Genomic DNA, 17,010 nt, shown 5'->3' with positions numbered 1-17,010 from the left:
TTCATCTACAATATGGTTACCAGATCTTCGCCTGCAGTAGATGCAGTTCTGCAGTAAAATGCAGTCTGCTTGCAAATACTTGTATGTAAAAGTAAAATTTTGGAGGCACTTAATTCTATTACGTATGTGGTGCAACAGCGTAGCGCCATTGGGCGCCTGAGTGCGACGGACTTCCAGTCTGGTGCCGTCACTTTTCGGTTTAGTTGATGTCACTTCCAATCTGGTGACGTCACCTCCGGACTATGTCATGAGTTATAAGACTCATACACTCGTACACAGTTGCCGCACACAGCATCATGGCACCTCCATATACCAAAATGCCACTAGTACTGCCTAGGCTCCGTTGTGTTATCACGGCGTCAACGCAAAATGGCCCAACAAGTTCCTTATGCGATCACATAATAAACCGCAGGCAATAAAAATGTGTCCTCAAGACTACAGTCTGCAATACCAGTCAAGGATGCTAGAATTGCGAGTACTTAACTGATTCATGTTATGCATCACCAGGAAACAGAACACTCATTTAAAATGACTGTGCTCTTAATATGTTCAACTGCCTTTCAATGCCAAGTATCAGTAAAGACACGTACTTGTTTAGTATTAAAATTACCATGCAATGAAGCCTAAGTGAGGCTTTTGAAGCATATGGAGGCATCACCTATCAACACTGTCAGATCTTTGTCACCACTACCAACAGCAGGGCATTTAGCCAGCATAGGAAATCTATGCTTAGTTGCAAAGACCTATCATTTAGTTGAGACAAGTAAAGAATGCTCGGATAATAAATGTGCTCTGATTTCTTCTAGTTCATTTTGTACACATGCTATCACAAAGAGTCATTGTAAGTGCCCCACGATATTAAAATTGCATTGCTACCAGCAAAAGGCACTAGATACGAAGCAGATTTGTTTCTGCCGCCACTACTTAGCACAGTCACATTGAAGAAAAGCTTTGGAAATATGTCAAAAGAACGGCGATGTTTTGTCTTCTTGCGCTTTGCATAGGTTTCATTGCTTGATTCAGGAGCGTCACTCTTTCTCATATCTGGCGCTGGTGATATGTGCTTCATATAACTGAAATTGGTAGTGTTCTTGATGGCTGTATTGAAGGTTTGGTGGTTAACATGTGACATTAGCATTAATGAATGGTCGCAGTTTGTTGATACACAATCCTTGGAACTGTGCAAAGCCTGATTTTTCACTTCTGACCAAGGATTTTGGTTCATCCATTCGGACTTGCTGCTAGGATTATCAGAAGACTTCAGTCTTTTTAGTTCTTTGGTCCTGCTGTTCAAAGTATCGCTGGTATTCAGCGTCATTTCATCACCATTTCTCCAGGTGATGAAAGTTCTCCCGGTGATGGCAGGCACCACACTGTTCTTAAAGTGTTTCATTTTTGTGCCATAATTTTCATTGTGTCTGTATGTAGCTCCTTGCAGGTGACTCTCTTGAGAAGACTGTTGCATGAGAGCCTGAATTACTCTGTGCAGTTCTGGGGGCACTGATATGTCCTTTTTATTCTTGGTGGCAAGTAGTGGGTGTGCAATTAGAAATGAAAGTCTCTGATTTGCGCCGTTATCCTCTGCCACATAACCACTTTGGATTACACTTGATTTCCTGCGCTTCCTTTTATCAGCCACCACCAGGATGTTGCCTTTCTTCATTTCACTGTCACTTTCAGTTTCGTTTGTCTTGCTATTTTCAGATGCCTCAACAGCATACTTCAGACTGTCAATAATCTCATCCTGAGCCTCAGCAGGCAGCTGCTTATGTTTCGCATCCTTGTTTCCACCTAACACTCTCTTCATTTCAGCAGCCACTAGATAGGCAGCAGGTCCTTGCATTGAGTTGTCAATGTGCCTTTCACTGCTGGCTAGCTGAGCAGGGGCCATATTTAGAAGCTTTTTCTTGAACTGAGAAACCTCATAGTCCTCATCACCTTCCTTCTGATATTCCTTCCGAGGAGGCTCTAGAGCAACTTCAGTACTGCTTGTAATGTGCTCATGATTTGTACCCTTGTCACTAGCATGGCCAAAGACAGGCAAGTTATGTTCAGAGTTGAAAATACTGATGAGATTTGAATTTTTTTTCTTGCTAGCAATTTCCTTTTTGCTGCGTGCTGAGTAACTTGTCAGATCATCTAAAATTAGCTGGTTTTCAGGTGCTTGACCTTGCTCTCTTTGGAAAGCTGATGCGCGTCTCCTCCGTATAGTGGGCATCTGTATATTTACTGCTCGCTTGCTGTAGTGCTGAGCTATAAGAGGTGGCAATTCACGACCAATAAATTGAGATTTGATGGATGCATTATTGAGGCTCATGTATGGTTTCACGACACTTCGTGCTTGCATTCTTAGCTTTGCATTGTTTTTGCCTTTGGCTTTGTTTGCTAGTGAGTCTTGTTGATTTTCAATATCATGCAGTGCACTGCTACTGCTTGTCTTCGTCTCTTCTGTTCTTGCAGTCAGTACAAGGATCATCTTAGAGTTAGTTCTAGGGGATGTTTGTCTGAAAAAAGAATCTTCCGTCTTGCTTGCTTCTTTTGGCTCACTAAACGGTGTACGAAAATCTGAGGTTTTGCACACCACAGATAGCTGAGAAGGTTTTTCATCTTTGTGGAAAACTGAAATCGTGGAATTTGTCTTGTTGCTCAGAGAGAAGTTCAGGTGTGGATTTTTTTCTGCAGAGTGTCTTTCGGCAGTCTTTGTGGATGGCAGGGTAATTGCACTGGCTGGGTCTTTGCTGTCTCTGTCCCTTGTGGCACTTCCGAGAAGATTGTCTGGGATGCAGTGAGAGAATGCTGGGCTGTCGGGAACGTGATAGCCAGGTTTGCACACACATTCATACAAGCTAATTTTGCTGGGATTGTCCTTGCACAGATGAGGACTGCAGAGTGTTTCTGAGGTGCACTTGCCCTTGTAGACTGAACATGTGAGGCCTGCAAAATGCTGTCTGCATTGGCAGTAAGAGCTTCCATTTCTGTCCTGTACACATTGCCCCATGATGCAGAAAAGGGTGATCCCAATGGGATGAACCGTAACACACGGAGGCTTCCCTTCCTTCAGAGCCATCCATGCAGCATACTCGATGGCTTCATGGGGTGTACTGTAGTGAGCAGGGTCTGGCTCGAAGCTTAGCACTGTACAGCAGAAAAAGGCAGCAAGCAGTAGTGTAGTTGCATGCATGCAGGAGTTGGGCTTGGATGACCAGCCTACGCCCATTCTTCAGATGCATCAGCAGATGTTGTACTGCACACAAGGTCGAAGGCTGACATCGCCACTGTTTGGAAGGAAAAAAAAAAAAAGAAGGAAGTTTGAGAGGAAGCTATATATGTAATGGACTATATCTACCCAGGCAAAAAAAATTGGCATTGAGTCCAATTGGAATGTTCAATTGACTCCAATTGTGTATTTGGAACTAAATGGTTTCAGTTGGAACCAATTAGAATGGCCGATTGCATTTGATTGGAACGTCCAAAAAAGAGTTTTTGATTGTTTCTAAATATACAATTGGAACCAGTTAGACAATTGTGGTTTTTTTCGCCTGGGTATAGCACTCAGTCTTACACGTATGCTGTGCAGAGATTAGTTTGGACCTAAAAAAAAACATCAGATGCATGCATTTGAGCCCCTCCCTATTCAGCAGAGCATTTGAAGTGGTGTAAGTGTGTCAGGTTTAGTTATTAAATTCATAGGCGCAGACTTTGGGGGAGTGGAAAACTGGAGCCCCCCCGAAATTTTTCCAGGGGCTTAGCCCCCCACCCCAGAGACTGAGCGATGGGGTCAGGGGGCAGCATATCTTCTGCTATGGACTGGCACATTCACAGGGGTGACAAGGAGTCGCCGAGAGCAATGTCGCTGTTTCCAGCTGCATGCTTCACGACAGGAACGGCGACCGATGTTTTTAGAAGACTGGTTTTGTCACTTGCCGGGCGAGACCAAGGCTTGCGGACCTGTTCTTTAGAAGGCGGGGCCTTTAGTATATATAGCCTCTCCACCTGACTGCTGCTTTTAGTAACCTCATCTGAAGATACCATGTCACACCCAATACATATGCCCTGCCTGAGCGATCATGATATCTTGCATTTCGCCTCCGATTTATCACATGCACCGTAGTCAAAATGCTCCAAGACCATTAGCAGCTGTAACAAAGCCCATTTTGTAGCCGTTAATAACTGGGCTCCTTTTTAGATATTTTCTCACCAGCTAGGTTATCTCCAGCGCTCAGTAGAAACAAACTGATGCATGTACCGATATAAAGTGTCTTAACTGATTCATAGTCTTATCCCTCTTCAGTGCGTGTACTCCAATAGCCATGCTCCATGGTATGACAGGTATTTAAAACAATTTTCTAACAAAAAGAAAATACTTTTTCGACCTGCTAGGTATTCATAAAAACCTGCCTATTGGACAGCATACAAGACAGCTGCTTCAGCATATTAACGAGCACTGAAGTCTACTAAATCCACCTTCTTTAAAGTAACCCCCCCTGAACATTCTGAATATTAATCTAAAATGCTTCTGGAACGTAATAAAACCAGGAAACACCAATGAAGTGTCATTATTACATCCACCGGCAAACCTGCTCCCGACCACCTCTGTGCTACTGTACTAAATGATACTTTTGTTAAGTCGTTTCATCCAATGTTATCAAACGTCCCGATCTCCAACTGTGTGATCATTTCACGATGGATCCCATCATATTAGACTTGCAAGTCATCATACCGATTATCGATTTGAAACTATCATCTTCTAGCGGAATTGATGGTATAAATGGCAGATTTATAGGGAATGCTAAAGAGTATAGTTCTATCATCATGAAATGCATATTCTCACAATCGTATCATCATGGTGTACTACTAAAGACTGGAAGACTGCTGTGGTCATATGTACATAAAGCCGGAAATAAATCCATCTAACCATTGACCCACATCTTTGGGATCAATAGCATGAAAAATAATGGTACATATATATTTACACGTCTTGTTAATTTTCTGGAGCATAACAATTTCTTCTCTCTTACAGAGCATGGCTTCAGAAAGTTTTTCTCTTGTGACATTCAACTACTTTCCTTTACTTACGACTTGCACTTCTATTTGGACTCCGCTTTTTCATCTGACTGCATATTTCTTGAATACGCAGTCTTTGCTTTGCTTTATATGCAGTCTTTGCCTTGCTTTGCTTTTGCTTGACTTTGCTTTAGCAAAGTCAAGAATAACTCACTGGTATTACATAAAGTAAGTGTGCTGAACATTTACCCTGCAGTTCATAACTGGATCCATGGATTTCCTTCATCTTGTGTTGGATTTGTCGGCATTAATGACGCTGATTCATCTACTGTACCGCTTGGTTCTGGGGTTCCTCAAGGATTGGTACTTGGCCCCCTTACCTTCATTTTTTATCTTCTATATTGCTGTGAACTGTCGTTCCTCTTTGTAATGTATTCTGTATACCCTGAGAGTAAAATAAACATCTCTTGCCAAGGAGCATGACTGGAGGAGGGGGAAGGGCGAATGAAAGAGGGTGCTAACTGACTGCCCCCCCGGGCAGATTGGAAACTCGGCGCCTATGATTAAATTGGTGTGCATTAAAGTTCGCTCAAAACGCTAATTAATATCCTAGAAAAAATATGATTTGGGTCTGTGATCTACTCCTTCAGGTCCACGATTACATAAGATTCCAAATTTACGTCTTCATTACGCCATGAAAATATTTTGTTGCTTAATTAACGCGCATACCCTCTACTCTTCAAGCACACAGAAATATCCCGTAGCTCGCACGTCACTGCCTACGTAGATACTTACAGTAATATTTATACACAGCTGCTGGTTAGTTACTGGGCTTTCATTTCTTGCACAGAGGAATCCACCGCCCGCCGCTGCAATGCAGATCTCGGTACCTCTGTACGGCACCAAACTACTGCTCCTTTTCTTTCTTGTTTGCGTTGAGGCTTGCCTAATTTCATCCAACCCACCTAACCACGCACGACAGGTGCTCGTTCACGTTGCGAAATCGCCTCTCTTAAAATTTCCGGACGACAACGAAATGCTCGACTTTAAATTCAGGTGAGTTGAGTAGTGTTGTGCTCACAAACGCGCAATCGCGCACTTTTTTGCTTGTTATCCGAAACATAGCCGAAACCGAAACGAGGGTTTGTTGTCGCTGTCGCTGCTGTTGAAGGAAAACACACTACGCTGTCAAAAATGTTCGCGGTCACTCGTTTTGATGGTAAATTGTGGCAATCTCTGGTTAGCTCTTCGCATAGAGAGTAAACCAACGCAATGCGTTGTAAACCGTGCAGCTTAGCTTTTGGTAGGCTTGCAACTTGTCATCGCTGAATAAGCGAAAATAAATTAGATATAAATTGTATTACAACTTAAATTCAGCGTACAACGTAACTTTTTTTTCAGTCGTGTCAATAAACAAATGTATCTTCCTTTTTTTTTTGTACTGACACATTCTCGCGCGTCCGTGAAATAGGTGCGCGATCGCGCGGGTGCGCACGAGCTGCACGAACGCTCGCTCCTTCGCTGCCTTCGGCCGCTTCGGCTTCGGTGTTACCCTAGCTGCGTTCACCCACTCGTCCATTTATTGGGCCAGTGCTTGATTTAATTTTGTGCATGGCCGTGCGCCGTGCACATTTGGAGCGTCTGGGTTCTGCTTCAAATGGATCCATGGTCAAAGGCAAGCTATTTATTATTTTCTTAGCGTCTGAAGGTGCTGTGAGACGCTCTGCGCGCTGTGGTTGATGCCGCTGGTGCTAGGTTTTGAAGTCTTGCCTGCGTTCGCGATAGTGGTTAGCTCAATCATTGTGTTCTAGGATTATAATAGACGTTAAATGCGCACCGTACCGTCACATTATCTTTTTTATTTATGCTCTCCCTCTAGTTCTCGCGATTGAGCCTAATGTTGGGAAGATGTGCCAAGAATGACCTCGGTCGTTGACTGTTCCGGCGTTCGCGTTCGCACGAAACTGTTCGGATCGTTGATAGAAGACAGTTCTTGCGAGCGCGCTGGTTTTGCAGTATTATATACCTCTAAATGTACTATGGATAGCATCCTCGTGGTTCATACGGGAACTCAAGAGCTTTTTTGCTTTTACTTAGGGTAGAACATCTCTTGTAGCATCTCCCCTCGCGTTCGAGCGCGTTCGTCTAAGTGTTTCCTTTTATCTTCATTTTTCGGTGCTTGCTGACTATTTGCTTCATATTTGTTTTCGATGTTGGTGCTCTGAGGCTGATTAACCTCGAGGTTCATATGAGGACTCAAGAGCTTCCTTGCTTTTACTTAGCGTCGAACGTCAATTGTAGCATCTCCCCTCGCGTTCGAACGCGTTCGTCTAAGTGTTTCTTTCTATCTTCATTTTTCGGTACTTGCTGACTGTTTGCTTCATCATATTTGTTTTCGATGTTGGTGCTTTGAGATTGAAAAACCTCGAGGTTCATATGAGGACTCAAGAGCTTCCTTGCTTTTACTTAGCGCCGAACGTCAATTGTAGCATCTCCCCCCGCGTTCGAACGCGTTCGTCAAAGTGTTCCTTTTTATCTTTGTTTTTTGGTGCTTGCTGACGGTTTGTTTCATCATCACATTTGTTTTCGATGTTAGTGCCTTGAGATCGAAAAACCTTTCCCTTAGTGGGCTTGAAAATAATTTGCTTAATTGCTTTAAATTTCTCTACTATCCCAGGGAAACTGCTTAGTGCGCAGCTTGAGTCGTGTGGTAGTAAATACTGTTACTCCTGCGTCCCCGGCCTGAATCACAGATGCCCTGAGACTATTTTACGATAATTTTCAATCGCTAATTGTTTGTAGTAAGCATAAGATTGACATTTGTCGCGTAGCTGAAGGTGTCGAATGTCAGTGGGAGTTCATAAACCCGAAGGAGGAGCGACGCTTATCCGGGCGAGATTAGATGTCTAATCTGTGCAGCGGTGCTCTAGGCACCGTTCTTTATTTGCGTGTTCGGAGCATTGCCGTTTGAGTTTACAACTGCTGTTTTGAGCTATGGCATAAGTGTCCGGTAGTTTCCCAGCAGAGTTGAGAATGTTCCTTCCAAAATCTTATACAGTATTTGCTGCAGTTCTAGCTCCATGATATAAACTGTGTATTTTGCTTGCCCATTTTTTTTAATTGTACTGTTTACGGGAAAGGTATTGGAACCAAGCTGATGTGTTTTTATCACAAATAAAAACACAGCAGTTTTGTTTAAAGTTTAGTTTAATAAGCTTGCTGTAGGTAGGTGGATATTTAGATAAGAATGTTTGACAATCACATTTTTTTGAGGAATGGTAATGCACAGCAGTTATGAAGGTGCAAACTGTGCGGGGTGAAAACTTAGTGGATGCAACAGGAGGTACTCAAACACAGATCATTTAATTTGATAACTTTCTTGCTGCTGATTTAGCTTAGTTTGTTTAACCTCCCTGTAGCCCGGTGACTTGTACGTCCAGTATAAGCTGGCATTAAATTAAACTTAGCTTCTGTTCTATTGAAATTCTTGGAGGGAATAAGGATGTCGTGTCATTTCTTTTTGTGGTCCTTGCTGGACACACTTTCTTGTGTGGGTCACATTGCACATGTTTTGTCAATTCAGGTGCTGCTCACGTGACATGCATTCCAAAAGCTCCAACTATAGACTGGTATCATAATTTCTTTCAGAATTCAGAAAAAAATGTGGGTGCAGGACATAGCACTGTTTTCTTTCTTTCCTCAACATCCTGACCTTGCAGTTTCTGAACTTTAATGGGCTTAAAACTATGTTTTGTCAAGTTATTAAACTGTTCAGCAAGCTTTGCCCTGCTAGAATTTTCTGAAAATGTCACCTATCCCCTTAGTGTTGATCAAATGGTTCCTTCGCGAATTCCATTAAAGTGCATGACTACATCCCAGAGCTTGGCCAGTAGCAACTGTTGACTTGTCAAGAAGGCACTCAGAACAAAAGCACTGGCCTAGCAGAATGCAAGTGTTATGTTAGGTTGAAAATTTTCTGGAATATGGAGAGTAGCAATATTGGGCTAAGATAACTTTTACAATATTAAGTTTGGAGCTTTTTAAGTTTGGTATCACAAGAATTAAAAAATAACTCATTGTGCATTTTGTTTTTGTTTTTTGTGTGTGTGTGGGCTTTTAATTTTTAGGTAGCCAGTTGTGAACATCTGCATGAGGTGCAACTTTGTTGAGCGCACAAGAGTAGGGAAATGAGGGGCTCGTTACGGTACACAGTGATTTTCGCATTTGGCTGCTGGACTTTTGGCAGGCAGCGTAGCATATCAGATCTGCTGCTTGTCCTGCCTGTGAAAACTGTACTCACAGCTGAGAGAAGTTTTTCATTGATTCTTGAAAAACCAGGAGGGTGCCGATGTTAAATTGCTTCTCAAAGATTGTAGACCATAATATGCTACTTTTCGAGTGATGTTCATGCTCGAATTTTTTAAAGTCTACCAGCCATATACGGACATCTCCGTACACATTAAAGAAGCTAGCAGTTGTTGAAACCAAGGAAAGCATGGGGGAGTGCTTCTTTTTTTTTTTTTATGGTGGTATTGATAAAAGTGGGAAATTAGTAGTGCTCTCATTTTTTATATTGAAGTAGTAACAGTAAGTAGAAAAAAAAGACAATCTCATGCCGCTAGTGGAATCCAAACCGCATGTATTGCGTACAGTACAATAGCGAGTTGTGGTGACGAATATCTACTGCACTGTCAGCAATGGCAACATGTCAACCACAGTGGCAGTTGACAACTGTCTCATGTTGGTCAGTTGGTCCAGTATCGTATGTAACATATGGGTGTTGTGAGTTAGGGTTCCATAGGTAGCATGTCGTCTTTTCTTCTGCCCTCTGTTAAATTATTCTCCATCTTAAAACTGATGATGCTACTAATTTTCTACTTTGACAGCACCAATAAAACTAAAAAAGATTCCTATTATTTCCTTAGCTTCGGTGACTATTGGCTTCTTTCATGTGCAACTTTGTTGGGTAGCATAAATATCCTTTAATCCTGTATTCACACACCACTGTTAAAACCAGTGGCTGGTTTTGTGGACACATATTAAATGTGTGACAATATGGATAACAGTGTTATTACCCATGACCAACATTGTTGCCAGCTTTCTGCTGCTTGTAGACAAACCAACATATGGAGTCACAGAGTGCCTAAATGCTAACAGTAGCATGGTCTGCTGAACATTGGTGGCCTATTGCTGTTTTTTTAATGTCATATTGTGATGAGTTTCTCATTGACCCTTCAAAAAACTTACTGTGGTGGCTTACTGACTGATGTTTGGCAGCAGGTGTTGAGGTCGTGGGATCAAATCCTGGCCACGGCAGCCGCATTTCCGCGGAGGCGGAATGCAATAACGCCCATGTGCTGTGAGATGTCAGTACACATTAAAGTCCTCTATGTGGTCCACATTAATCTGGAGCCGTCCACTACGATGTAGCTATGTGTCGCTTTGGGGCGTTACCCTGCACATACACTTACACGTATATAGCTTTAAAAAAATTACTTGCTAACTAATGACAGTTTTGTTAGGTCAGATGTTTGCTAAGCATTAACTTGGTTTTGCCATTTACTACTAACGGCTAAAGTACATTGGTACTTGATAATGCAGATGTCACTTGGCAACACATACAGGGTAAAATTTTTATGAAATGGTTGTGATGTGTTGAAAGTAATGTCAAAACATGGTTTCAGCTTTGTACTCGTAAATTCTTTATATGCTTACTTTCGTGCTTTTTTTTCCTTCTGGCAACGCATTGCAGTTTTTGTTCCTGGAATGTATTAGCGAGAAGCCTGGTGTCAATGTGACCAATCTCTTTCCCATGTGGTGGTAACTGCCCACAGGGGCCTCAGGTAAGGGCTTGGATGTGTTTATTTGCATACCCAGTTATAAGTGTAATGGATGACTACACTTTCACTTGTCTGCATATGATAACTTTTTATATTTGAACCTTTCTTGGGTCAATAGGACGTTTTTTTTTCTTACTTGTTTTTGCCTATATTTAATGTTCAGCACGTAATGTTTCACTTTGTAATGATGGCATCCAAGTGTAAATTGTGGCTTGCACATGCATGGCTGATGTGCGATGTAGCAGCTGTGGTTTGCACTCTGGAAGCAACTATCCTGCAAAGCTGAGCTTTAGTGGGATGACAAAATGCTAACAAGGCTCATGCTACCCCGAACGTTGCTATTTTTCATGTGTGTTTGTGTCTTATTACTGTTCCCTTGTCATGTTGCAGCCTAACCTTGCAGTGTAGTTACTTCCAGAATGTCATCATCTTGATGTGCAGTGATGTGTGATGTGACAGCCGTAGTTGACATTTTCTCTCCTCTCCCTCGATGTTGTTGCAAGGGAAATAACGATGATGATGGTGGCAGTAGGATGCGGACTACTTGCAGGTTCGAATTTTCTCAATCTCATTGCTCGGGGACAATTTCAGGAAAGGTTAGCTGTCTATTTGCACTTCAAAAATAAAACAACAGAAGATACAACAAGGAGAGAACTATTCACAAATGACTAACTCTTAGTGTGACCTGACAAAAACCAGCCACTGGGCCCTCCAAAACAGCTTCTTATAACTCCTATGACCCCATCCTCGATGGGTACAGCAACCATTTGGGTAAATTCCCAAACACTCGTTCAATCAAAGCTTGGGGAAAGAATGACTCAGCAAATCAAAGATCCAGAAGGAAGACTAGTCCTGCCAACCAATACTATGTGTATGTACACTCCACCATGGAGGTCTCAGGGGAGTCCCCTTTCCTCCCGCTAGCTTAGTGAACACCCTTGCTTTGCCATGGGTGCATGGCATATTTACAGCCTCAAAGAGGAAACTTGGTAAACATAGTTTTGCCAAAACTAAGCTATCAGCACTCACAAGCCTCGGGAATGCACAGTAGGCAGGCAAACACAGCCTCTCTTACAAAGCTCGTCTCTCTGCCTCCACAGCCTGTGCATTTCAGTTCAGATTGAGTCGCGCTTATGAGCGGTCATTTGTCATCTGCGAAGCTGCCTTAGGAATTGACTTGTTGACGATAAGCCATTAAAGAACACTGCAAAAGACAGTCTCCGCATCCAGCGGTGTTGCTGCCGACTCTGGACGAAAGGGCGCAACGCGGCTTAAGACAACCCATTGCTTCCTGCGTGTGGCAGCGCTAATGGTGGGGCACATGGCCAAAGGATGCGCCCTCCCAGTATCGCGGAATACTTCGCTCCTCGATGGTGTCCCCATACACCGCCAGACGAGCTGACCAGCAATGTCCTCAGTAGCAGCTGTGGCTCGTTTCCTTGTTCCCCGCATAGTCAAAAAGAAAAGAAAACACGTACGCACAGCGCTCACCAGATCCGTTAGCGAGGTGCCCCAACTGACGCGCACGACAGCTGTGGTTGTATGTTTTTAGTTTCATTGCATTGTGGTCTGTATGTAGGAGGTCTTATAAAGTAAATCATTTCAGTGCTTACACCCATTATTCTTATCATGTAGTGGTCTCTGGCACGGCACAAGTATATCCAGGATGAAGTATATTAAGGCCACAACTGTTCCCCAAGAAATCCATTCGTGGTTTCAGGTAGGCTTTGTACTTGCATGCAGTTTGTGTCCATTGCCGTCCTAAAACAATGGTGAAAGTTATGATGGTGCCTATTTCCTCATTTATTGCTTGTAATCTCTTTGTATCCTGTGGTACCACTGACCTGGGCATGATGAGTTTGGATTGTACTTGTGCCTGGCTCTGCATGGTGGAGCCATATGCAGCTAAGATAGGATCCTGGTGGCTGACCTAAGTTCATTAGATCTTTATATAGGCAACATCCTGCTGTGGTCTCCTCACTTTTTTGTGGATTTTTATTTGAACATACTGCAAGTGCAACATACTGGATACTGGATAGTGCAAGAATTGGCCTATCCCCATTTTGTCTATTCTTGAGCTGTTTTGTGTGTCTTGCTACTGTCTTGCCATTTTTCTGTTGTGTATCTTCCTTTCTTATGGCAGCGTGATATAGCAGATTTGTAATGTGGGATGCTGAAATGTGCAGTGTTTATGTAACAAGCACTACCATTTAACAAAACGTATGTGGTAACACGGCACGAAATTCCTTTGTGTCTTTTTTTTTTCTTTTCCTCAAAGGGGGAATTGGAGAGCAGAGGTATTGACACAGTGTACTCTCACACTGTGATGAGCTTGCTTCTGCATCCTGACCAGGTAAGCTATTTTAGTTCTCCAAAATGCAGTAAAATGGCAGCTTGAACACTAGGCTGACAGCAAAAGCTTATCTTGGTTTTCCAGTGTTGACGTTTTGGCAGATTTAACAGGTGCACCCCTTTGTCTAGCATCTCTAGCAAGTAAAGACCTCCCAGCCATGTTGCTTGAGGTTTATTTTGTGGTAAAATTGTTGCTTAAAAAACAGCACTTTTGCTTTGCATAAGAAACACAGGGAAGAGTGCATTATAATTGCTTATCACTGTTTACGATAAATAATTTATTGTTTCCTAAACAGTCATCTTTGGCAAGATTTGTGATTAAAGTTATGATGCTTTGAATTTATTTTTGTTTTACATTACCATTTCCTCTTGAAACTTTCAGGAATTCGGAAACCGTGGGGCTGCTGTGGAGTGCTTAAAATCAGCCACTGAACAGGTGTGCAGTGAGGTCTTTGCAAAATTATTCTATGGGGTTTCTTGAATGTGAGAAAACTTCTTAATGTGCTTTTGCAGAAGATTGGCCTTGAAGCTCTGGTGGACGAGCTCTGCAGACGCATTAACAGTTACTTGAATCCTGAGTCCCGTAAGTAAACTTGTACAGTACTCTGCTTCTAGTTGCAATGGAACCTCAGTATTACATACCTGATTAAAGCATACAGTCAATCTCCTACTCTGTCGCCATTGAACCTAGTTGATCAGCTTTCCACTTGATCCATGGTAGCTTACCATGTGCTAACTAATTTTTACACACTGTTGTCACTTTTTGTTGCCTATAATCTCATGAGGTCACCTTGACTGACAGTGTGATGGGTGCCATGCCTTGCTGCAAAGCCTTTTCTGCCCTACTGCAACCACAGTAGGGTGGCCATTCAGTGGTGAATGACAATAGGGATCACTGTACCCGTTTTCACAACTCTAATGACCTACGTGGCATGCCATTCGTTGAAGTTGTTGGAGTTGCCACTTGTTGCTGGCAGCCCCGTTTGCAGGCCTGCCGAGAATCTTTCTGACCCAGCTAAAATTGCATTGCAAGTGCAGTCACAAGTTGTCTTCCACGTTTTCTGTGTCTAGCAGCAGCTGATACATGTTGACTGAAGTTTCTTGCTTGCAGTAATGTTTCAGTGGAATGTCTTGCACTGCTACTAAGATGCCTGCTACTTCTCTGGTTTCTTTATGTTTACGTGGTCTTTGTGTTGGCTGCTCAGTTGGTCAGAAAAGCTCTTGTAAGCTGCTCAGTTGGTCAGAAAAGCTCTTGTAAGCTGCTCAGTGGTTAGGGCGCTTGGCTGCTGACCCGAAAGACGCGGGTTCGATCCCGGCCGCGGCAGTCGAATTTCGATCTAGGTAAATTTTTAGAGGCCCGTGTACTGTGCGATGTCATTGCACGTTAAAGAACCCCAGGTGGTCGAAATTTCCGGAGCCCTTCACTACGGTGCCCCTTATAGCCTCAGTTGCTTTGGAACGTTAAACACCCACAAATCAAATCAGAAAAGCTCTTGTGATGCTACAGTGGCCCCGTTTATGTCTTTTGCTGAGTAATTGGTGTTACAAGGTTGCTCTTGTCATCCCTTGGTTGCCACCTGTCTGTCCGCTGAACAATATTAGAAGTCACTAATGTGACATTGTCTGTCGCAGAAGATGTTTCTAGACAGCACTGTTGAGTGCATTGAGCTCTCTGGAATAAAAATATTATCTTATGCCTTCATTTCTTTCTCTTGGGTGCATTTTCTATAGGATACATGGTCATCTGATGGCTAATGGACATTGTTTCATTGAAGCTTTTGTTTTTGTTGCAATCAGATGCAGAAGCTGCTGCAGCTCCCCCTGTGGAAGAGCCTCTGAAACGCAAGTCTCCAAAGGAGCTTGCACAGATGTAAGTGCCGCATATAAGTTTTGAAAAATGACGAATATTCTGTCCTCGACTGCAAGGTGCCTGCGCAGCATGCAAAAGCTAGGAGCTGTAGGATTGCTGGTAGGTTGGATGCTAGAAGTAAAATTATTGCAAGGAGTGACCCATCATCTAGAAACCAATAGGTAGGTTAAGTGCTGTTGGCAAGGTTCTTTTTAGGTTCTGAAGTCAATGTAGTATGCTTGAAAAGTGGTGTCAGTGTATAGTTTGACTGCACTGAGACTGTGCCGTAGCTTAGCACACGTATGCCCACGATATGCTAGAAAGATGAGTAGTTTGTACAGCCTTTCATGGTTTACTTGTAATTCGTACTGCACACTACTCTTGTGCAGCACTGACTTTGTAGCTGACTGTTCAACTCTATAATTGTTCTCATTTGTGAAACTCGCGTGACCAGGCTCTAAGAAGCGCAGCACGAGTCAACATGTAGGCAAAATCACAAAATTGACATTATTTCACTATGCCGTCATATTTGCAACACATAAGGTTCTGATTGCATCATTTATAGCATTTGTATTACACAACACAGTTACAAAAGGTCAATGTTAAAAAAAATAGCACGCATAATACAAGAAACGTGGCCCAAATGAGCAAAAAAAAATAGGCTTGTCAGTAAATTAGAAGCATTGATGTGCTATCAGATATGCAGAAAAGTTGCTAGAGTTCTGCATAAAAATGGTAGCACGTTACACAAGCTCAAGAAAAGGGTATAGTGTTCAGCTGTTGTGCACACGGTCAAGGGATTGAATCCCAGCTGCAGTGGTCACATTTCAGTAGAGATGAAGGAAGTGCAGAAATGTTCATGTGCAATGCATGTCAGTGCACATTAAAGAATCTCAGGTGCCCCCCCTCACTGCTCTTGGGATACGTAACTTGCATGTGGCTTTAGGACATTACCTCATCCCTTACCATATTTATTAAAGGCCAACTGCTATAAAAGTTTGCTTTTGCGTAATGCCTGCTGGGTCATGAAACTAATTGTGACAAATTTACACACTTGTTAGAAAAATAGTGCTGTCATCGTTACATTCAAAAAGCTGTAGCAGACGACATGTGCACCTGGCGGCATGTTGGGCAGTAAGACAAGGAACCGGATATGATGTACATGAGGGAAATCCTACATATGTGTGTAAAAAAATATGGAATCGGTAAAAACCTTGAAGCACCAATTTCTGGGCATGTTAAGAGTAACCGACGACTGCTTTCGGCGAGAAATTTTTCTACTCCTTTACTTTTGTTTTACTAAGTGCTGAAGACGCGCTTAGAACTGTAGTGCCAATATTTTAAACCTATGTCGGCGAAAAATCTCGCTGCAAGGTTTCGTTTTCTTCAAAGAGTTCTGTAAGGCTTGGCTGCGAGCACCTAGGCACAGGCAGCCGACTGGATGTTAGGAAAGTTTTTTGTCATTATTCGCTTATTTTACTGGTCATAGTGTAGAGCCTTTTTTTTTTTTGTATACGGCGAAGAAAGCTTGGATTTGGCCAAGCTCATGGGTAAAAGTATTAGCCGCCTCAGCAGAGAGTACTGGGTCACGGCTCTTACGAAGAGGTTCCAGTAACTACGGCGTAGGTCAAGGCTGTCTATCATTTATTAGGTCTTGAACAGAACAGCCCCTTCATGGCGAGCCCCCCATAATGGTATGGGTGCTCGTATCTGGCTCTCGCCGATTTGTGAGGCATTAGCACCCAATTTTGCCTTTTCTCAAGAGCACAGGCGCCGTCAGAGAGAGGAGCCATAAGCTAAAAGCAGTGGTGTTAACTCCAGAATATTTGCAATAACTTCTGAGAATGGCTTTTCTGTACCAGACATCTGCCTCGAGGTTATGAAAGGTGCTTGAGGTAATGAAGATTCTTTTACTCGAGATTATGAAGATGCTTCAGTCTGAGAAGAACCTTGTATACAAGATGT

The 17,010-nt window shown here is 42.8% G+C and overlaps 2 protein-coding genes across 2 annotated transcripts in view; one reads left to right on the top strand and one right to left on the bottom strand.

Moving 5' to 3' along the window:
- Positions 1–786: 786 nt before the first annotated feature.
- On the bottom strand, positions 787–6,381 carry LOC149349993 (uncharacterized). Its single transcript, XM_089579004.1, has 2 exons — positions 5,800–6,381; positions 787–3,275 (listed from the first exon to the last, which is right to left on the bottom strand). Exon 2 carries the CDS (start codon positions 3,215–3,217, stop codon positions 827–829), a length of 2,391 nt encoding a protein of 796 aa, XP_089435130.1. The 5' UTR covers positions 3,218–3,275; positions 5,800–6,381; the 3' UTR covers positions 787–826.
- Positions 6,382–6,434: 53 nt separating this feature from the next.
- The window catches only part of LOC149349992 (uncharacterized), a 36,703-nt gene continuing 26,127 nt past the window's right edge, over positions 6,435–17,010 (top strand). Inside the window, exons 1-7 of the mRNA XM_089579003.1 lie at positions 6,435–6,679; positions 10,757–10,847; positions 12,480–12,564; positions 13,123–13,197; positions 13,579–13,632; positions 13,710–13,779; positions 14,994–15,066. Coding sequence (XP_089435129.1) covers positions 12,511–12,564; positions 13,123–13,197; positions 13,579–13,632; positions 13,710–13,779; positions 14,994–15,066 — 326 coding nt within the window. The 5' untranslated portion in view covers positions 6,435–6,679; positions 10,757–10,847; positions 12,480–12,510. The remainder of the gene's footprint in view (positions 6,680–10,756; positions 10,848–12,479; positions 12,565–13,122; positions 13,198–13,578; positions 13,633–13,709; positions 13,780–14,993; positions 15,067–17,010) is intronic.

The sequence above is a fragment of the Amblyomma mixtum genome, chromosome 3 (genome assembly GCF_055824585.1).
Source record: "Amblyomma mixtum isolate Tamu chromosome 3, ASM5582458v1, whole genome shotgun sequence".
NCBI classification, from domain to species: Eukaryota; Metazoa; Arthropoda; class Arachnida; order Ixodida; family Ixodidae; genus Amblyomma; species Amblyomma mixtum.
The sequence above is the reverse complement of the archived record's forward strand: the minus strand, read 5'-3'. Positions and strand labels throughout refer to the sequence as shown.

Excerpts from the sequence above, each read along its gene's own strand:
- LOC149349993 (XM_089579004.1), bottom strand. The coding sequence starts at position 3,217 with ATGGGCGTAGGCTGGTCATCCAAGCCCAACTCCTGCATGCATGCAACT.